At 41.3% G+C, this 23,296-nt stretch overlaps 1 protein-coding gene across 17 annotated transcripts in view; it reads right to left on the bottom strand.

The window, feature by feature from the left end:
• SLX4IP (SLX4 interacting protein) overlaps nucleotides 1-23,296 on the bottom strand; it is a 262,836-nt gene that overhangs the window by 23,509 nt on the left and 216,031 nt on the right. For 16 of the 17 annotated variants that reach the window (XR_016215932.1, XM_089307317.1, XM_089307326.1 and 13 more), the window contains one exon: nucleotides 1,160-1,237. Coding sequence is in view for 16 of the 17 variants with exons in the window: in XM_089307317.1 (XP_089163443.1) it covers nucleotides 1,160-1,237 (78 nt within the window). In the remaining variant the exon portion in view is untranslated. Of the gene's footprint in view, nucleotides 1-1,159; nucleotides 1,238-6,493; nucleotides 6,779-23,296 lie in introns of those variants that run through there. The other variant, XM_089307324.1, reaches the window with a different exon arrangement.

Here is a 23,296-nt window from a genome sequence, read left to right as displayed (position 1 = left end):
TGGCTATAAGACTAAGGATGGACTTTGAAAAGCCAGAAGAACCAAATTATCAAGGTAGATAATATTTATTCATTAGTTCTTAAAATGCCTAACATAGACAAGGGGTAAGCAGCCTGCTTTCCACTTTATGGAAGGGGGAAGTGAACCAAAGAACTCATTATTTTTCCACCTGTCCTCAACAAAAATCAGAAAACTAAAACACAGCAGTTCATTAGTGAATCAGAATTAGAATGCAAAATTGTCAGTTCTTTCAAAAAAAATTCCATGTTTTGTATTCCCATTTCTTCCTCTGCAAAATAAAAATGCTAGAATGGTAGCTTTTTAAACATTTGGTGGCAGGAATTGGGCAGAAAGCAACTCCTACACCCATTTACTCTGCTTAGGTCATAACAGTTATTTTAATATTTAACATAGATTATAGATTTAGGTAATGACAGTTCCTATCACGAAGGATAGCTGGGTTGTATTTTAACAGACACAGTTAGCTGACTTCTTTTACTAAGAGAGTTGAACAGAGTGGAAGGCCCTATTAAGAGAGTAATATATTTGAGTAACACTTAAGAAAGTGTTGATAATTGTGAAGATTCTACAAGCAAACCTCCATGGAGTTAATTTTTAGACCCTGGTTCTTATCTTACACCCAGAATGAAACGGTCTAAGGAAGCTGAGCTACATTTTCTTTCCAGTGTTCAGATCAACTCCAAGGATAGTCATTAGCTTCTGACTTTATTGTTGTTGGCTGGACAAATCTGACATCATTTCCCCAGTGGACATCTTGACTTGGGGAAGTTGGGGGTAGGGAGGACTGGCCTCAGCGCATACCTAGGGAAGGCTCTGCCAGATCTGGACTGGGAAAGTGTTCTCATATGCAAGTTGCTCTGTACCCCAGGGCCTTGGTGTGCACTGACAACCATGAAACTCTGGAAACCCAACGAAAGTGCCCAGATGCATCAGCAAAGGAAAGCACAGTGTGGCCCTGCTCACTGTTCTCCAAGAAGCAGTAAGCAGTACAAGCTGTGTGGCGGGGAAACCACGAATGTTTGGAAACACTCAATGACACGAAAGCAATGAAGCAAGTAGGAGTTTGCATCCCTTCACTTCCCTCCCTTCTCTAGGGCAGGCTGCTTGTGTGAAGTGATCCAAGGGCTCAGCTTCTCACCAGAATTCCGTGAGCCTCTGATGCAGCGCAGACGTATCCCTCTCTTGAGGAAATAGGCTGTGATCTGAAAGCCATAACCTGAAAAAAATGAAAGAGGACATCCTTAGGTTGTAAGTTCCTTTACCACGGAACCCCAGGGGCCCGGCCCAGCGTGCAGTAGGCACTTAAGGATTACTTAGCAAAGCAAAGACTCAATAGAGGCAAGGGTGAACACTATTTCTCGGCTCCTCCAGGAGGCCTGGTCCTAACACCTGGCATGGTCCCTAGCTCCTGAAGTGACTCAGTCACTCCACCTGTAAAATGGAATAAACGAGGAGGTGTAATACGCCTGAAAATCTGTGCTTTCAGATGGGATGATTAATTCAGTCTGAGCTGGTGCACAGAACTTGGCCACCTTCTGCTAGCCAATGCTAATTAGCACATGAAAAGAATCATTTAACACCTATTTGAAGATGCATGTATCTTGTCTGTAAGTAAGTTACTCTAATTCAAGTAGAGCCAAGTCTTTATATAGAATAAGATAAAAAGAAATATGACATGAGTAAAAAAGAAATTCCCCCAGTCACCAGAACGGCCTACATGAAAGAAGAGCCCAGAGTGTTGGCAGACTGTAGCACGGCTGGGACTTTCATGCACTACTAGGAGCACAAGTCGCTACTACCAATGTGAAAAAGGGCTGAGTACGAAGCAGGCACCTAGAGTGCTCAGAACAGCACTCTTCACAATCATCTCAAACTGGGACAAATGCAAACATTCATCAGCCAACGTTTTTCAAAATAAGGATACAGTCAGCAGTGAAATACTATGTCATTCCTAAAATACGAATGAGCTACAATGGCAAGCAATGACAGAACTAAATCAGAAACATCATGCTAAGTGAAAGAAGCCTGGCCCCAAGGCTTCTGTGAAGATGTGAGACACTATCATTCATCTTACAGGATTCACAGAAAGGACCAGGGTAACTCTTTCCTCCTGCCCTTGCCTTCGCCCTTGCCCTCTCTCTCTCACTCTCTCTTCCAGCTTCCCTAGAGGTCTAAACTGTCCTGTCCATGACTTTCCTGGAAAAGACAAAATAAGACTGTTCCCAGTTAACACAGTCAAGTATTTGGTGGAAGAATGGGAGGTGAAGGACCACCTGAGACGGGGGCAGAGGGGGGTGGGTCTCGAGGTACTGAGATGACGTCAGGAAATCACTAGCTCCCTGAAACAATATTTTATTCATGAAATTGGAGGCGGCAAGAGTTGAAATAAGTGATCTCCAGGCCATCAGATCCCCTCAGCACCCAACTCCATGACTATGATCGTTCTGAAATAATGTGAACATATGGGACTGGTGATGTGGCGTAACTGGTTAGGCCACCCCTTGCAATGCCAACATCCCATACGGGCACAGGGCTGAGTCCCAGCTGTTCCACTTCTGATCCAGCTCCCTACTATGGTACCTGGTAAAACAATGGAAGATGGTTCAAATCCTTGGGCCCCTGCAGCCATATGGGAGACCTGGATGAAGCTCCAGGCTCTTGGCTTCAGCCTGGCCCAGGCCAGGATGTTGCAGCCATTTGGGGAGTGAACCAGCATATGGAAGATCTCTCTAACTGTAACTCTGCCTTTCAAATAAATAAGTCCTCAAAAAAGAATAAATAAAGAAATAATGTGTACATAAAGGACAACATATTAAAAGTTCCCGCTTTCACATTCAGTATTTTGCTAACACTCCTGCAGAAAGATCCAGGACATCAGTGAGTAGAGACTTTGACGCTCTGTCTAAACAAGTTACTGCTCTGACAGCACAATTGCTTTGGTCACGCGGATTGTGAAATAAGTGACATCTATGAAAGGCTAATCTCCAGATTTACTGAGATGAAATATATTTTTTTCCTAACACTCTTGAAAATGCACTGCATTATGGTCATGTGGCTTTCTTCTGCTTAAAATGTCAAACAAAATGTGCACATTATTGGCATTACTCTGGGAGCTTTAAAACAAATGTTTCATTCCTTAGGTCACTGAGAGAGTGGAAGTCACTTCTCCAGCTGTTTATTTGTCCTACTGCTGGGGGCGGGGGGACTGTAACAGAATCGTCTTTAGCAATTTGGGACTCACAAACACACATTACAAAACTTAAAAGTGGTTTTTCAAGTCATGATTTATAATGTTTTCTCTGAAAGGGTTGAACAACCACAACAAAACCTATGCAACATTGAACAAAGTCATTGTTTTTACTTGTCGACAATTCTAAATGATTAAGATTCAGATGGTATTTTCAAAATTTCAAAAATCTTCTTCCTGTGCAAATTTCCAGCAGTAAAATGTTATCAGGAAGAAGCTAAACCTGAAGTTGACCATGAAAGCTACAGCTTTGAGTTCAGGAAGCCTGGTATCTGGAGATACCACTTCAGTGATAAATCCTACTTGGCCTGGTCAACAATGAAGTCTCAATATGACACCTTCCCCTATAGAAAAAGAAAACAGTAAAAGGTAGATTCCTAATGATTTATCACTTAAGTTACTAGGGGAAATGAGTTTACTAAACCTTGCTTCCTACGCCCCCTCCCCCACCCCAAGGCCAGGAGCATGCCAAAGCAAATCATTCCTGAACCAGCATCTAGTTGTTAGTGGTTTCAAGAGAAAATAGTAATCCGGTCTCATAGCACCTGCAAACTAACTGGCAAATTCAACACGGAAGAGAGATCTGCAGCTGCTTAGTTCCAATTCCATTGGTCATATCAAAGTTTAGTGTTTAAAGAGAAGCTTGAAGAGAGATTAAACACACTAGGAACTTGTGTCAGTTCTCATGGCAAATCAAATCCATACATAAACAAAAAATGACTGTTGCTGAAACCTCAGGGAGATGTATTTCATTTGTGCATAGATAACAGGCAGTGACAAAGACCACATTCGCATCTCTGCTCTCCATGAAATCCACTTCATAGCGCTCAGCAGCCCACTGCGATTCTGTATGTGCCCAGGGCTATGGTAAACCTTCTCCTCTCTTGGAAGCTAACCCACCTTCCAAAGAATCCAGGAGGCCCTTTGCTTTCCTGACTCGGGGTACCAACTCCCAGCTCGTAACACTGGTGTTCTAAATCCTCAAAACCTGAGTCAGGAGGACAGTGGAGGGAAAAGAAGCAGTAAATTTTGCATCTGAAAACTACCTGACAATGGCATTCAAAATTATGAGGCACTTGCAAATCATGGGTAAGTATGCCTGTTTTCTCATAGGCTGTTACGGTCCTTTTAAATCTGAGAGGGCTGTTTTTAGACATAGGAAGAGATGGGGGAGAGGGAGGGTGACTTTGTAAGAAAAGTATCTTCCCACCAGGAACCTTCAGGTGTGGGCATTTCCACAAATAATTCATGTTTCTCTTTTTTTTTTTTTTTTTTTTTTTGACAGGCAGAGTGGATAGTGAGAGAGAGAGACAGAGAGAAAGGTCTTCCTTTTGCCGTTGGTTCACCCTCCAATGGCTGCCGGGGCCGGTGCACCATGCTGATTGGAAGGCAGGAGCCAGGTGCTTCTCCTGGTCTCCCATGGGGTGCAGGGCCCAAGCACTTGGCCATCCTCCACTGCACTCTCGGCCATAGCAGAGAGCTGGCCTGGAAGAGGGGCAACCGGGACAGAATCCGGCGCCCCGACTGGGACTAGAACCTGGTGTGCCAGCGCCGCAGGCGGAGGATTAGCCTATTGAGCCATGGCGCCGGCTTCATGTTTCTAAATTGCCTAACATCATGGGATCCTCTCTGCTTGGCCTCCAAGCAGCCCGAAGTCTCCAGTCCCCCTCGGCCTCTTGCCTGCTGCACTTTTTTGAGAGTAGCTTCCTGTCTCTCTCTCCTTCAACCACCTCCAAACCCTCAATGAAAATGATTTGTTCCCACAATAACTTTCTTCTGGCTCACCTGGTTGTTTGCCAAAGAATATTAAGTCTCTGAGATAAAAAGGGGGAGTGTCCAATAATAGTTTATGATAGGAAGGACAAACGGGAGTTCTGCTACTATTTTATTTCATACTAAATTATTAACTGCTGGGGCTGGCGCTGTATCCTAGTAGGCGAAGCTTTTGCCTGAGGCGCCTGCATCCCACATGAGCACCAGTTCATGTCCTAGCTGTTCCTTTTCTGATCCAGCTCTCTGCTATGGCCTGGAAAGCAGTAGAAGATGGCCCAAGTCCTTGGGCCTCTGCACCTGTGTGGGAGACTTGGAAGACACTCTTGGCTTTGGATCAGCCTAGCTCTTGCTGTTGCAGCCATTTGGGGAGTGAACCAGAGGATGAAAGATCTCTGTCTCTTTCTGTAACTCTACCTCTCCAATAAAATCTTTTAAAAAAATTAATTGTTCCAAAATAGCTTTATTAGAAACTGGAGACTTCACATGTAGACAAAAATTACAATTCAAAAAAAATAGTCAAGCATGAATTGAACAAATTCCATCCTAGCTTAGCAAGGCAGTAAACTACTTATTGTGCTCTAATGAATAATGTGTTTAAGGGAGTGGTCATTTATTTAGGGTGCTGTAGTTCACAGTCCCCAGATGCTGACAGCAAATCCCCAACAGAGTTCTTACTTTCAAAGTATCCAGCCTCACTTTTTGCTCTCAGTGGACTCATGGCCAAGGTGCCTGGAGCAGCCCCCGACTGCCAAAGAGAAACCTGTGGTGGAAAGAAAGCCCTCTGCCATGGCTCCTCTAGGACCTTTCACAGGGCGCCTGGAAAAGTGCCTCTGTGTGGCCTGCTGACCACTGGGAAGGCCTGGCAGGTGCACACTGTTGCACAGGGGCCTCCAGCCATCATGTACAGCGCTCTCCTCCAGCAAAACCTTCTCCCCAGCCACAAGGCAGGCTCAGGAAGACCTACCATGCCCCGCAGTACTTCCCTCCCTGAGCTGACAGCTTTATTGGCATCATCATGCAATCATGAAAACAATCCAGACATTCAAAAATGTAGAAAAATAGTGCCACAAACACCCCAAAACCCTCAATCTGGATTCAATGATGGTTAAGATTTTGCTGCTTCATATCCAAACAATTGTATTTGCTAAATCATTTCAAAACAAATTAGACAATATAAAACTTTATTTCTAAAAATGTGAGTGTAGACTTCCAAACAGTAAGGAGATTCCTGTCACCAAAAAAGTATTGCTGCAATACAGCAAAACATTATTGCTCAAACTAGTACATATTTAGATACATCCAACTGTCCCAAATCTGTATCTCAGATTTTCTCTCAAATTGGAATCCAATCAAAGGTCATAAATTTTGAGATGTATTCCTTTTTTTAAAATATTTATTTATATGAAAGTCAGAATTACAGAGAGAGAAGGGGAGACAAATCTTCCATCTGCTGATTCACTCCCAAATAGCGCCAGGGTTGGGCCAGGCTGAAGCTAGGAGCCTAGAATTTCATCCAGGTCTCCTATGTGGGTGCAGGGGCCCAAGTACTTGGATCAGTCTTCCACTGTTTTCCCAGGTGCATTAGCAGGGAGCTGGATAGGAAGTGGAGCAGTTAGGAAACGAACATGCACCCATATGGGATGTCAGTGTCCCAGGCGATAGCATAACTTGTTAGGCCACAATGCTGGTCACGTCTTCTTTTCCTTTAATCTAAAGCAGTTTTCTCTTCTCTTTTTCCTAACAATGAGATTTTAAAGAGTTTGGGCTAGTTATCTTATGGAACAATCCTCATTCTAGATTTCAACTTTTTAAAAATCTCAATTGACTTGATACAAATTTTAATCTGTATGCTCTTTAAGAATATCAGCCATTTATCACTTTTGATTTCTCCTTCAATTGCTATAGCAAACTACAGGTTCAAATGAAAGCTGTATTTATAATTCAAAATCTAGAGTACAGATGATTTGAAGATTTAGTTCTAAAGGTAATTTCAAAGAAATCCAATTTAAAACTTATAGATGCTCAAAATTTTGGCACAGGTAAGCTTACTTAAGGGAGTTAGACAGTGGTCTTCTATTTGTTTTAAGAAGGGTATTGGTTTCAATCAGACTACTGTGCGTTAACCCAGAAGTGGCTCTGTATGGCGTGCCAGTTCAGACATGCAACTGTTCAGTCTGAAGTCATGAGTCAGTTCTCATTCTCCACCTGAAAACTTGGTTGCAGTTTAATAAGAGGGTAGGAAAAATGAGGCTAATATCTACCAAGTTTTGACAATGCTTTGTGTGCTAGACTCCATCAGGAACATAAATGATGGAAAATGATCTGTTTTGTAGCTGTTTCACTCAAGGAAAATGAAGTCATAACTTATTACTCCCGAAACTGGGTGCATATGCAACATTATACCCATCCTTATCCGGAGGTCTAGGGCAGAAAAGGTAGAGAAATCATGAGTCTGACACTGTCACTTAAGTCTGAGATGAGGCCCTTGGAAGAACCTCGTGTGGGCCCTTTGAAACAAGTTGCAGGCCCAAGTGTGACCTTTACTATTGCTGGTGATGTGTGGGACTGAAGAAAGGGGTTGTTCTGTGGGAACCAAAAACCAAGAGTCCTGTCATAAGTTTAAGAATACACACACAGGATCCTAATCTAAGACCACAGTTGGGAAACAATTTGGGTGGGTAAGTTGGATATTTGGCCCTTGGCTAAAAATTTTACTTATTACCCAAGACATTTAAAGACTCCAAGAAGGTTCCCTTGAGATAACATTTCATGTCCTTAAATAAGGACAGTACTAGACTCTGAGTCACAATACAGCTATGTCTGTTTGATGCCAAAACAAATGGGGCAAACTGGTTAGTTTCATGAAAAAAAAATTGTGAATAAAATAATTTGTTATCAAATTTATTTAGAAAAAACTTATTTTCTACCTGTCGTCTGTTGACTGTATAGGTTATACCAGAGCCACATGGGCTGTTAATTTTATCTGTGGAATCCACCAAAGATTGTTAACATTGAAAGAGAAAGCTTCTTGTGGCAGACAAAAATTAGAATAAAACAAATTGAGAAATTATCGCCTCAGATTTCTACTCCGAACTACTTTCTCACTTTCTGTTTATATAAAAATATGCCCTCGACGTTAAAAATGAAAAGTATGTTTAGATAATATGCAAGCAGAGATGAAATGATACTCAAAACTATGGTTCCCACAATCGTAACTCTGCCAGACCATGCACAATGATGAAAATGATATAATACTGTGTACTTATAAAACTCAATGTTCTCGACAAAAACTCTTCACTCATCTTTAAATAACCACGCTTAAAAGAAACACAGATTTTTAATAAATCTTCCAAATGGGGTAGCTTGTTAACTCTTCAAGCAGGCCCTCGGCAGCAGCCTGTGCCTGGGGAGTAGGCCAGACGAAGCCAGCCGCCGGGGCCTCCCCGGGGCCAGTACAAGTCTGAGCCTCGACAGCCGTGTGCAGTGGGAACTCAGGAACCACTGGGCTGCGCTAGCAGGATCTTGGCATCGCAGGCAAGAAACCACCTGAGAAGTCCTCTACGCTCACTTCCACTGGGCAGTCGGGACCATCTTTTTTCAAAAGACAATACCAAAAATGTCGAAAATGCCATGCCACTCCCACCCATGTGCAACTCAACTCTGCCTTCAGCACTTGGACCCACGGGCCGGATTCGATGCCAAAGGGGCAAGACAGGTATTGAGGGCAGGGTCTGGTTCTGGCAGGAAGACCTGGAGGGAGCTCAGAGTCACATTTGAGCGGACAGTAGTGGCTCAGCGCCAGCCCTCAGTTGCCATTAGATGTGCCATGATGCCACATGTTGGGCCTTTCCTGAAAAGCTGGAAATCCAAATTTTCCCTCGAATTTTCTCGAACTCTAAATGAATTTAAACTTTTCAAATATGCTGTGCAGTGCAAATAAAACATTTGAGGTCTCATGCAGTCTCAAGCTGCTAGCTCGCACTCTCTCATGTAAATTCCTCACACTTGAAGTCTCTTTTTTGTGTCTTCTGCAGAGCAGAGCTGAAAGAGAGTGAGCTGTTCCCAAATGCTGGGAGATAGGTATTCAGTTTCAATTCAGCCATTTATTCTAAGCTAAATAAACCCAGGTCCTTAACCTCACTACACAGGGCATGTTTTTTCATGTTTAAATCATCTTTCTGACTCTTTTAAGTCCTGACATTAAGGATATTCAGTTAAGGGTTTGACTCAATGTGGTGGAAAATGGAAAGATTATACAATTTTAGAAATTATTAATTGCATGAATGTGTGGGATTTGTATTAAAAAAAAACACAAAACTTCCATTAATAAAGAAACGACTTGAAAAGATTGAGTAACATGCTATGTTCTCTATTGGAAGGGCTAACCTCAAAGATGTGAATTGTTCCCATATTTATTTACTTAACAAGTATGTACTGAGTGCCTATTATGTAGCAGACAATTCCAGTCAAAATCACAATGAAATTGTTATTTTTGTGTGTGTGTGTGAGGGGAGGAGGTAGCTTGGAAGTTGCCAAAAATAACTCTGAAGTTAATCTAGACGAATAATCAAGTAAGAAGAGTTGGAAAAATTCAAAATGAAAAGTTTTTTTTTCATTAAAAGTAAAATGTATGATTTAGAATACAATTAAAATAATATATTCTTAATAATTCTTTAAACATATAGACAAAAGCAAGGTGTAAAGAAAAAGTTAAACCAACAACTTGCCTACCCAGAGATGTGATCAGTTAAAAATTCGTTTTTATGCAGTATCATGGGTAAGAACTGAATATTCAGAAGAAGGTCGGCAATGATCCCAGTGCCATTCTGTCACACATAGGCCTCTCTGACTTATTTTATTCTGTTAGTTGATCAGTCAGTACCCCCTCTGGTAACCAGCTAACCTTTATTTAACATATTTTGATCTAGTAGGCCAAGTTCCTCTCCTGATCCTTTGAACAGTATTTTCCTTAAAAACCTGGAGGTTTTCTTACCTTTTATCCTTTCATTTAGCTCATCAAGTTGCATGAAAAACTCCATGAAGAGTTTGATGTGAAAGACTTTGAATCTAAAGATCAGTTTGGAGAAAACCATACACCTGTATCTTTGTGTTAATGAGACTTCTTACGCATTTAACACTGTAAATCTCCCAATTCTGTTCAGAAACAATGTTTTTCAATAAAATCAAAATTTCTCAACATAAATTTTTGGTACTTTATTGAGCTATGTTTTTATTGTTGCAATTACAAATGTTAACTCCGAAAAATTATATTTTCCAACTGACTTCTACAGATTGTCAGCTGAAAAGCCTATTAAACTCTTTACCCAGCTTTACTGAGATATAATTAACAAAAATTGTAGATATTTAAATAACACAATGCGATGATCTGATACATGTACACATTGTGAAATGATTACCATAATCAATTAACACATCAATGCAGCACCTCATATAGCTGGTATTTTTTTTTCTTGCAGTGAGAAATGATCTACTCTTTTACCAAATTTCAAGTGTTAACTGCAGTTGATCCCTGACTTAAAACACTTGGACAAGTTTTTGACATAAGGATAGTGGGAAAACCATACACACTGCATAGAAACTACAATTTAATGGTGATCTCTCCTGTGATGCTGGACAGTGGCAGGGAGTCACAGCTCCCAGCCAGCCATGAGCTCGCCAGGGGGAACTTGACACACTGGAGTGTACTGTGCCCTTATGCTGGGATGTTCAGTAGGTTACGTGCAGCAAAGACATTTTCAGCTTAGGAAATTTTCAGTTTTATCAGTATGTAGGACTCCAGTGTAAGTCAACGAATATCTGTATAGTCACCATGCATTACATTAGATCCCCAGAATTCAACCATAACTCAAAGTTTCTGGGCTCGTGCTGTAGCGTAGTGTGTAGAGCCGCCACCTGCTGTGCTGGCATCCCATATGGGTGCCAGTTGAGTCCTGGCTGCTCTGTTTTCGATCCAGCTCTCTGGCCTGGGAAAGCAGTAGAAGATGGCCCAAGTCCTTGGGCCCCTGCACCTGCATGTGAGACCCGGAGGAAGCTCCTGGCTCCTGGCTTTGGATCAGCACAACTCTGGCCATGGCGGCCAGCTGGGGAGTGAACAAGCAGATGGAAGACCTCTCTCTCTCTCTGCTTCTGCCTCTCTGTAACTCTGCCTTTCAAATAAATAAATAAATCTTAAAAAAAAATAAAAGTTTCTACCCTTTGACTAATACTCATATTCCCTCTTCCTTCACTTCTCTCCACCTGCAGCTGGCCTCTGTCCCCAGCCTTGCCCATAGCAAGTACAATCTTAATCTGTTTGAGTTCAGCTTTTTCAGATCCCACATGTAAGAGATCATACAGTAGTTTTGTCTTTCTGTGTCTGGCTTATTTCACTTAGCATAATGCTCTCCAGGTTCATCCACACTGCTACACATGGAAGGAGATCTTTTTTTTGTGGCTGAAAAATATTCCATTATTAAGTACTCCACACATATACCACATTTTGTTTATCCATTCGTCTGCTAAGGGACACTTGGGTTGTTTCCACATTGTGACTATTGTGAATAATGTGAGTTTAAAAACAATTTTCTTTGAAAGGCAAGGAGAGAGAAACAGATACTGACCAACTCTTCATCTGCTAATTCACCCCCAAATGGCCATACAGCTAGAGCTGGGCAAGCAGAAGCCAGGAGCCAGCAATTCAGTCAGGGTGTCCCATATGGGTGGCAGCGACTCAAGTACTTCTGCCATCATCCCCTGCTTCACAGGCAAATTATTGGAGAGCTGAATAGGAAGTGGGGTAGCTGGGACTCAAACCAGCACTCTAAATATGGGATGTGGGTGTCCCAAGTAGGGCTTAACCTGTTGCACCACAGCACCTGTCACGATTTTGACTTTTGAGATCACACATACACACACACACACACACACATCATTGCCAAGACCAATGCCACAGAGCTTTTACTTTATAGTTTCTGCTGTCAGGTTTTACATTTAAGTCTAAGATGCATTTTGAGTGAATCTTGTGTATGTGTAACATAAGGTCCAATTTCATTCTTTTGCATGTGGTTATCCAGTTTTCCTAACATCATTAATTGATGGGCCTGTCCTTTCCCTATTGTGCATTCCTCATGCCTTTGTCAAAGGCTAATTGTCCATGTATGCATGGTCTCCTGGGCTATCGTTTCTGTTCCATTGGTCTGTGTATCTGTTTTTATGCCATTAATATACTGTTTTGATTGCTATAGCTTTGTTATTAATTCTTATAATTAATATTTGCTTTAGACTTTTCCACATATGAGCAAAACCACCTGATTTACCAAGAAGAAGATACTTTATTTTTCGAAATTTTTCCTGTCTTATTGTTTAGGCTAAGAATTCCAACAGAGAGGTAGTGTTGCTAGGAGACATATTTCTCGTGCTTCTGATTAGAAAATTCTTTTTTGATGTTCAGCCCTGAGACAATATCTGCTGTAGGCTTTTTGTTGGCATAATCCAAATTCTATGAATATCAATTATGAATGGTGGCTCTTTTTTCTGTATCTAGTAAAACTGCTATATTCATTGTTCTTTTTTTAATGTTGTAAATACTAGTAATAGGCTTTTTAATGCTAAAACAACTTTCCATGTCATAATTCTGTTTTTTTACACTACTAAATTTGTCTTGCTAATATTTAACAGTTTTGCTTTTATGTTGGAGATTGACTTGTAATTTTTTTTCTCCTTTATTGCCCTGGTTCTTAGTGTCAAGTTATACTAGCATCATAAAATAAGTTGAGGATGTTCTTATTCAGGTTCATACAACTGGCATCACCTAGTTCTTAAATTTTGGGGAGAATTAACTAAGTAAAATATCTAGACCTGGTGTTCTAAGTAGTGTTCACATTCTTTAATAAGATTTATTTAGGTTTTATATTTTTTATTTTCATTTTTATTTATTTGAAGGCAGATATTATATGTGTATAATATAATATAATATAATGTGTCTGTGTATGTATATTTACATGCAGAGGGGTCGGGGGAGACACACGGAGACACACACACACACACACACACACACACAGAGGCAGACAACATAGAGAGTGCCTATCCTCTGGTTTACTCCTCACATGCTCACAGTGGCCAGGGCCCAAACTGGGAGTTAGGTGCTTAACCTAAGTCTCCTACATGAGTGGCAGGGACCCACTTACTTGAGCTATTACTGCTGCCTCCTAGTGTCTGCACTGGAATGAAGTCAGTCAGGAGCCAGAGCCAGGGATCAAAATCAGGTCTTCTGATATGTGATACAGGCATCTTAACTACTAAGCTAAAGGCTCCCTATACTTATTCTGAACTCAGTTTTATAATTTTCTGGAAACTTTTCCATTATACCTACATTTGCAAATTTATTAGCATGAAGTTGTTCTTTATTAAGAAACTACTGTCTTTTATTATTTTGATTTCCACTGACATCTACTTTTGTCTTTTTCATTGCTAATATTTCTATTCCTAATGCTTCTCTTCACATTTTTCCCCTTTTATCATTCTTGATCAACTTTTTTTGATACTGTGTTTAGACTATAAAAGCCCGCAGTTCATCTTGCTAAAGTAGAGTTCTCTAGCTATCTTTCAGTTTTGAGCGCTGTCTGGTTCACAAATTATTCTTTGCTTAAATAAATAGTTTACCCTATTTTGTCTAAAGTTTCTTTTAAAAGAGCCAAGTGGGAGAAGGCAAGGGTCATAACCAGATGTAGGACTAGTGGGAAAGGGACACATCCAAGGGATACTTCAGTGACTGGATCAGGGACACACTTGGCTGTCAACTAATGATGCTCAGAACAGGACAGTTCACTACCATGGCTTTTCTGATTAGATGAATGGGAGCTTGCCAGAAACAGAGAAGTTGGGGAGGGTTGATAAGAAAATGAACCAGGCTTTAGAGAGAAGGATCAATGAGATATCTGAGCAAAGCTGTCAAAAGAGCAAATAGAAACAAGGTGTGGAATTCCCGGCAGAGGTGAAGGTTAGAGATCTACAGAGGCACCTATGGCCAAATGAAAGGGCCAGGGAAAAAAAAAAAAGCAGAGCAAGTCAAAAAAGGAGGCGGACAGAAGCAATGCTGGAGAGTCAGCAGGGAGAGAGAGAAATCCACACAGAGTGCTCAGCCAAGCAGGAGGCTCACTGAGAGAGTGAAGTGCTGGAAAAAGAGTTGAAAGATCAAATGCAGAGAAGGTATTTGGCTCTGTTGGTTCACCCCTCAATGGCCGCTGCAGCCGGCAAACCGCGCTGATCAGATGGCAGGAGCCAGGTGCTTCTCCTGGTCTCCCATACAGGTGCAGGGCCCAAGCACTTGGGCCATCCTCCACTGCACCCCTGGGCCACAGCAGAGAGCTGGACTGGAAGAGGGGCAACGAGGACAGAATCCGGCGCCCCAACCGGGACTAGAACCCGGTGTGCCGGCACCGCAAGGCGGAGGATTAGCCTAGTGAGCCGCGGTGCTGGCCATCTCATTTTTGATATATTGATTCAAGTCACACCTGAAAATATTAAACATCTCCAATATTTTTCAACTCTTCTACTTTCTTTTCCAGTTGTTAAGTAAACCACGATGACGTGACCATATCTAATATGCCTTTAACAGTGATGAGGCATGGGGAGAAAACTCATTTCTAAAGCACTCAAGGTCCAAACTACAAAGGCGAGTCCTAAGAAACCAGTGCATATTAGCTCAATTATTATAACGTCTCTAGAGGATTTCAAAGAGCAGCTCTCATGCTTTGTCCCCCTCCCCCCTTTTCTTTCTCTTCTGTAACTTCTTACTGACTTACCCTTTATTTTTATCTTCTACAAATCTCCAAGGGTTTATAGAAAATGTATGTCATATTGATATGTAAAACCTAAAATGACAGATATGCAGCAACTTAAGACATTAATTAGATGTTAAATCAGGAATCATATAGATTCAGATTTTAAAAATGAACTATGTATATCAACACCCAGGTGGTTTTTCCAAAATATTACTGTTATCTTAAGTGCCTGAATTAGGCAGTATCAGAAGAATATGTCAAGGGGTCTCTTTAATTTTGTTTTGCTTAAACAGTATTCTCTAAAAATATAAATACCAAATCTAAAATATTGATTAATTAAAAAAATCATAGAACAGAAACCTCATTTGCATTCTAAACACACTGCTAGCAAGACATTGGGCAAGATAAAACCAGAATTTGCCTGCTGCCCAATGAAATGCAACAGGGAACATATCCCATCTAACACCAAGTATTCTCATACATATGGAAAAAAAAACAATAAGAAGGAACCCGAAACTCATCAAGACTATGGATCAAACTATCAGTTTACGGAAAATACCATGTCTGGAAGAACACATTGCTACTGTACATAGGCAGCCAGCCAGATCCAAACATGGGAAATTTCAGAGATGCTTGACCTGGTTTCTTTGATAAATAAACAGGGGAGGGGGGTTGCAAGGGGAGTTGCTATATGCTAAAAGAAATGTCCATCTACGGTAAGGGGAATAACCAAATGCAATAAAAGTGTAGACTAGCCTTGTATAGACCCTGATTTAACAATTCAACTATAAAAGGATGGAAAAAGTGTCCTGGATAATCTAAAGATGGATTAGACATTTGATTTTAAGGCTTGAAAAACTATGTCTTTTTTCCCCATCATTAAATTTTGTTTGACCGAGTCTCAAAATTTTGTGACAGATTTTTGGTCGAGTTGTCTGCATTAAAAAATATGATTTGAAAAACTAAAATTTAAAACTGTCCCTCCACACACACACATGGCCCACAAATCACCTTCCTGACCTCCTGAACGTTTTACGACGCATTGTTCTCATTACCAGTCTTTTATTATTAAACTTGAATGATCAGTGGAAACAAACCATGCTGAGAACCTTCCTCCACCACTGACTGAGACCGCTATGGCAGACATTAGGGATAATACTCATTTAGCCTTTGGAGCTTTCTTGGCAGACCTTACCAGCTCTGGTAGCCTTCTTGTCCACTGCCTCGATGATATCCACAGAAACCATCTCGTATCATGAACAGCAAAACGACCCAGATGAGCACAGTCAGAGAAGCTTTCAACACCCCCGGGCTTGCCAGGAACCATATCAATGAAGGCAGCTTCACCAGACTTCAAGAATTCAGGGCCATTGTCCAGCTTCTTACCAGAACAGTGTTCAGTTGTTCCTCTCAGCTGAGCAAATGTGCAGGCAATGAACTATGGGAAAAACCAGTGCGGGGGCTTAAGGAACACTGATTTGGCCTGGATGGTTTAGGATAATCACCTCAAGATGAAGCGGCTGCTTCCACTGGGGAATCACTTTTGCTATCGCTGGAAATGTTGCCACAACAAACATCTTTTTTTTTTTTAAACGCATTTGAAAGGGAGAGGGAAACACAGACATAGACATACACACACACAGGCAGAGAGAGAGAGAGAGAGACAGAAAGAGACACAGAAAAAGACCTTCCATCCATTGGTTCACTCCCACAATGGCTACAAAGAGACAGAGACAGAGAGAGAGAGACACGTAGAAAAGACCTTCCATCCACTGGTTCACTCCTACAATGCCTACAAAGAGAGAGAGAGAGACAGAGAGACAGAGACAGAGAGACAGAAAAGACCTTTCATCCATTGGTTCACTCTCATAATGGCTACAAAAGTCAGGTCTTCCGTCAGTCCCACCACATTTTTAGATCAGATGGCCAGTAGTGATGGATCTGCTCATGCCCATGTGTCCAGTGACAATCATGATGACATGAGCCTTTTCCCTTACCATTTGGCATCAATTTAGCTGTGGCTTTTCAGGACAACTGTGTTCTATAAGCCAAGCCCACTATGAAAAGAACTTTCTTATCTTTTAGAGTTCTATCTATTGAAACATTATTATATATAAAATGATGCCCAGCATTCACTTTAAATGGCCTGAAAGTAGGGGAGGGAAAAGTAGGTGAACATATTAATGAAGTAACTTTGGCCATACGTTAAAATGTGCTGGGTGTCAGAAGGGTAGGCATTGATCATACAGTTTTATTGTTGTGTGCATTCAAAATTTCTGATAAGCTAAAAAAATTAGAGACTCTTTTGAAGAGGACTTTTTTTTAAAAAAAGAAACACCATCATTTTATTAAAATATTTAAGAGCCTTAAAGATGATACCTCTCTTTGCGGTCTGAATATTTGTGTTAATATGGTTCCTCTTCCAGAGTCTCAGAACATAAATGATTAAGGCCTGCTTACTCTAGAAATAGCATTTTTAAAGAGTGCAAAAGTACTCTTTATTCTAAGTTATAATTATGATTGCTAGTACAATTTTTAAAGCAGACAGCAACAATTCAAAAGGAAACTTAAAAAAAGAGCTATAATAGGTGACTATAAAACTCTCATCTTCTTCAAGTGAGCATACTACTATGGAATAACAGTAACTGCACCTGAAGATTATTTTACGACTAGCTGCCCACACTAAACTATAACTCATTATAGGTACAGATGTAAGGACAGATTCAGACACACACATTTTGCATTTACCAACATGTTTAGCATGGAGTAAAAAGTGTACCATCGATGAAAAATAAAGCCTTGTAGTAAAAAGAGTTCAGCTCTAAAAACTGAATCTAGGGTATCTTACACATTAAGATAAAGGGAATGTTTCCACTAAAAACAGATTTCAGCTAAAAGGAAAAACAAGCAGCTAAGCTCGAAACAAATGAAAATATCCACGGACAGGTGCAGTGGTTAAGACAGTGCTTGGGACGCCTGCATCCTGTATCAGAGTGCCTTGGTTTGAGTCCCAGCCGTTTCCAAATCCAGCATCCTGCTATTATCTCTTTTTCTACCTAATGAATGAAAATTTTAAGTGAGAGAGAGAGAAAGAGAAAACTTTGAGGAAATACCAGGAATAGAGAAGAACTTAAAACAAGAGCAGGAAACCATGGACTGATGCTTCAATGGCCTACGGAGAGGGTCAGATCAGGCACACGCAGGCAAGGACCGAAGCTGCCTCCTGCCTGTGTCCTGCGCAGGCAGGCATGGATCTGTCATTTCTGCTGCCATCCCCTGAGGTGTTTCATCACACCACATCCCCCAGTTCCCGGCTGTTCATCCCACAGAACCACTCTTCCTCACTGCACCACTCCAAGTGAAAATAGTTCCAACAGCAGCTTTCTCGCTTCCTTTGCTTTTCTAGAAAGTTAGGTAACAGCAAGGACTTTCCACTTGGCATTGGAAAATCAGTGGCACTTAGTGCCTTGGGGTCGCAGAAAGGGGGTCCTGGGGATGGCAAAGCAATGTCCCCTGAGCAGCGGCCTGGACACTGCATTTCCTAACTCCTGCACGCTTGGTCCCGCTGTCTTCTCCTGGCCTTGTGCTGCTGCGGGTTTACCAGGTTTGTCTTCATTTGATCTCAGTGGCAGTTTCCCCCACCAGACAAGAAGCTCAATGCCACATCTCCTCAGGTCTCTCCCTTCTGCCATTCCCTTCCCCTTCTCAGTACTGCACCATGGCTCCTTGAGCTGATGCCCCACAGGCCTGCATCTACATCTGAACACGCGTCCACTCTGTGTATTGCCATCGCTAAAACTCCCCCATGCACTGGAGCAAATCTCACTTTCTCTGATTTCCCCTCAAAACATATTTTTTAAAAAGATTATTTGAAAGGCAGAATTACAGAGAAAGAGGGGTAGACACACATACATGCACACATGTGCATACACGCATACGGTGGGGAGAGAGAGGGTGGGAGGGAGAGGAGGAGGGGGAGGGGGAGGGAGGGAGAGGGAGAAGGAGGGAGAGAGAGAGGAAGAGGGAGAGGGAGAGGGAGAGGAAGAGGAAGAGGAAGAGGAAGAGGGAGAGGGAGAGGGAGAGGGAGAGGGAGACAGAGATGTCTTCCATCTACTGATTCATTCCCCAAATGGCCGCTACAGCCAGGGCTGGGCTATGCCGAAGGCAGGAGCCTGAAACTCCATCTGTGTCTCCCATGTGCGTGGCAGGGGCCCAAGTACTTGGGCTATATTACACCGTGTTCTCAGGTTCATTAGCAGGGAGCTGGATCGGAAGGAGAGCAGACAGGACTTGAACCAGTGCCTATATGGGATACTGGCATTGTAACGCAGCAGCTTAACCTGCTGAGACCATAGTGCTGGCCCAAAAACATGCATTTTCTTTAAAAAGAAATTCTGGGTCTGAAAAAATAAAAGAAGTGGCAGTAAGACCAACACTGTTGAACAAGTCCTGGTCTGGGAATTCTATGTCGGCTGATTCTATCACATATTACACTCATGGTCAGCTATTACTGAGGGAGCAGCTGGAACAGCAGGCGTGAGTAGGTATTTCTAGATAGGCAAAGCATTCCACTATGTGAGGATTTTATGCTTTCTGACCCTGAAAATGATCTCAGTAGAGTTCTAGGAGCAAGTGTGAATGAGAAATGGTTACATTATTTCAGTCTGTCACAAACAAGAGCCATCCAGCTCATGCTGCTTGCACACCTACTACTATATATGAATACTACCCAAGGCCCTGGATGTGCCAAGGAAAACACTCAGCTTCTGGCTTCTGAGAGACTCAACCAAGGTTGGAGGAAGACACAGGTAGACGGTTACAAGGTAAATTGCTACAACAAAGGCACAAGCAAAGGGAACTGGGGAAGCCAAGGAAAAGCCAAAGGAACGAGGGAGGGTAACAGACTATCGTGGGAAGAGAGAGCACTCCAGAGGGCTGCATCCAAGCATATTCTTGAAGCATCAGGAGGAGTCTGCCATGACTGAAATGGGAGGGCACCGCATGCCTATCTGTGCGCAACCACAGACAAACCCGGTGGGCTCCTAGGGGCTCTGGTACAACAGACAGAGGCCTGGAGTCCAGAATGCATAGAAGAATAGGGCAATATGGGAGATGAGCCTGGAAGAGTAAGCCAAGGAGGCCAGGTTTTAACCTGAAGTCAACTATAGAATCTGCAGTATTTACATGAGAATTAGAGACCCATGAGTGTCCCTAGTGAAATCTTAGAATAGACATTTCAATGTGGCTTTTCTACATTAAAGACCTTGCTGATAAATAGGCATTGCTTTTTTCCTCTGGTTTTAGTTAAAATGGAATAGAGCTAAATTTGTGAAATGGTTTAATTAAATCTAAAACCCTGAAGAAAATCTTTGGTAAAATAAATACTATCTTATTAATTCATTAAAAATGAGGTTTTTATAACGATTTAAAATTATATTTGCACAGACTAGGTTAAAATGACACTTTATCCTAACCAGTAAATATGTTTTGACCCTGCTAAGAAAAATTAATTATTAAAAGATTGAGGTGGCAATTTAAAATTTACTAAAAAGCTACAGCAGGGAGGCAGTGTTGTGGCTTAGCAGGTTAAGCCTCCACCTGCGATGCCTGCCTCCCATGTGGGTGCTGGCTGCTCTGCTTATGGATACAGCTCCCTAACACACTTGGGAAAGCAGCTGAAGATGGCCCAGTGCTTGGGCCCCTGCACCCACATGAGAGACTCAGAAGAAAGTCTGGGCTCCTGGCTTTGGCCTGGCCCAGCCCCAACCATTGTAGCCATTCAGGTAGTGAACCAGTGGATGGAAGATCAATTTCTCTCTCTGTCTCTCTTTCTCTCCTTCTCAATCTTTAATTCTGCCTTTAAATTAAATAAAAATTAAAAAAAAGCTACAGCAATCAAGAGAGTATAGTAATGGCACAGGAATAGACATGTAGAAATAGAAAGGAAAGTCCAAAAATAAAGTCATACTTATTGTCAATTGATTCTCTTTTTTTTTAAAAGATTTATTTTATTTATTTGAAAGGCAGAGTTACAGAGAGGCAGAGGCAGAGAAAGAGAGCAAGGTCTTCCATCCAATGGTTCACTCCCCAGATGGCTGCAACAGTTGGAGCTACACTCATCCAAAGCCAGGACACAGGAGCTTCTTCCGGGTCTCCCACATGGGTGCAGGGGCCCAAGGACTTGGGCCATCTTCTACTGCTTTCCCAGGACACAGCAGAGAGCTGGAGCAGAAGAGGAGCAGCCGGGCCTAGAACCAGCACCCATATGGGATGCTGGTACTGCAGGCTGGGGCGTTAATCCGCTGCGCCACAGCACAGGCCCCTGTAAATTGATTTTCAGCGAAGCTGCCAACTATTCTGGGGACAAAATAGTCTTTTCTACAAATAATATTGTGACATCTGGATCTCCACAGGCAGAAGTATGAAGCTGGGCCCCCTTACCTCACATCATATACAAAAATTAACCCAAAATAGATTAAAGAACTAGATGTAACAGATAAAACTATAAAACCCTTGGAAAAGACATATGTTTAAATCTTCATGACCTTGGATTAGGCAATGCTTTCTTAGATATGGCATCAAAATCACAAAAGAAAAAATAAATTTGGCATTACTAAAATTAAAGACTCTTGTATTTCAAAGGATAATATCAACAGAGTAAAAATCTAGTCCACAGAAAGAGAAAAATCTTGCAAATCATATTTTAAGGGACAAACATTGAGAATATGTAAAGAATACTCATGACTCAAGAACAAAAAGACAACCTAATTTTAAAAATGGGCAAAGGTTTTGAACACATATTTCTCTAAAGATGACACACAAATGGCCAATAAGTACTTGAATAGAAGGTAAACAGCATCATCTATCAGGGAAATGGAATCAAAATCAGAGTGAGACACCACACTTCACAGCCACTATGATGACTACAGTCAACAAGACAGACACTAATAAGTGCGTTGAGGATATGGAGAAAACGGAACCCTCATAGATTGCTAGCAGGAATATAAAATAGGATAGTCACTTGGAAAACAGTCATAAAGTTCCTCAATATGCTAAATATGCAGGTACACAATAACCCAGAAATTCCATTCCTAGGTATACACCCCTGAGAAATGAAAACATACATCCACTCAAAAGCCTGTAAACAAATGCTCATAGTAGCATTATTCATAATAGTCAGAAAGTACTAACAACCCAATTGTCCATCAATTAATGAACGAACGAAATGTGGCATATCCATACAACGAAACCTGTTGGCCAATAAAAAACTATTATGTCCTACTGATAAATACTATAACACGGATGAACCTTGAAAACATTATAATTAGTGAAAGAAGCCAGATACAAAGAAGTACACAGTGTATGACTCCATTAATATGAAATGTCCAGAAAAGGGCTATCGGGGGAAATAGAAAGTAACTGCTAATGGGTACAGCATTTCATTTTAGAGTGATGAAAATGATCTGAAATCGATGCTGACGATGGTTGTACAATTCTGTGTATATATAAAACCACTGAATTATATACTTAAAATTGGGAAATTATATGGAATATGAAGTATTTCTTAATAAAGCTGTCATAAAAAATGAATGGGGAAAAACGTTCTTCACCTAAAAATGGATACTGTCAATTTTTCTTATTCTTAAATCTCTCTGAGCCAAACAGTTAGGAAGAATTATGCCTTCCTTAACTGAAAATGCCAGAGCCTTTTAAAATGGGATATATGGTCAGTTGATCACACTGAAAAATTACAAGACGATACATGGAAACAATGCTCTCCATCACTTCACCGAATCCCACAGATGCATCTAGGAGCATCTGAGATACAGATTCTGTAATTTTCCAACCATTGGCCTCTTCGCCCAATAGTTGTCCTAATTACATTTCATGGGTGTCTTGTAGTCCCTTAGAATACTACACATTACTAAAGCCACCCCAAGCTCGATTTTCACTTTTCTAAGAGGTCAGAGAAAAAAGATTTAATAAGCTAAAAATGAGGGGTGGGGGAGAATGAAAAAGCCTGCTTGTAAGAGGACTATGTGTAAACTCTGTACCCGTTTGGTTGTTAAAAAGTTAATATTTTGCTGAAATAAGGGTGAACTTCCACAATGAAAAAAAAATCATAGTCTTTCACAAGTTCATGTTACACCTGGAAGGGAAACCCTGAAGCTGTTTTATTTCCAAATATATCTTATAGAGCAAGATTTGCTAAGTGTTTCAAAAATGTTTTCTATTTAAGAGAAACCTTTACAAGTCATTCTTGTAAATAATGAGAATTTCTTTTCCCCCAGGGGAATACTCTCTACTTCAGTGTTTCTAAGAATACACAGAGTTAAAACCATGTAAAATAGATTTTCTCACAGTTGGGGGAGAGCAAAACACTGCAAATAGGAAACCAGACAGCTAGGGGGTCAAAACACTACACTTCCAGGTCAGACTTCTGGTTGCAATTAAGCAAAATTCCTGCAAATAT

The sequence above is a fragment of the Oryctolagus cuniculus genome, chromosome 11 (genome assembly GCF_051225735.1).
Source record: "Oryctolagus cuniculus isolate XC-2025 breed Fujian yellow rabbit chromosome 11, ASM5122573v1, whole genome shotgun sequence".
NCBI lineage: Eukaryota > Metazoa > Chordata > Mammalia > Lagomorpha > Leporidae > Oryctolagus > Oryctolagus cuniculus.
Note: the sequence above shows the minus strand (reverse complement) of the source record. Positions and strands in the feature narration are given on the sequence as shown.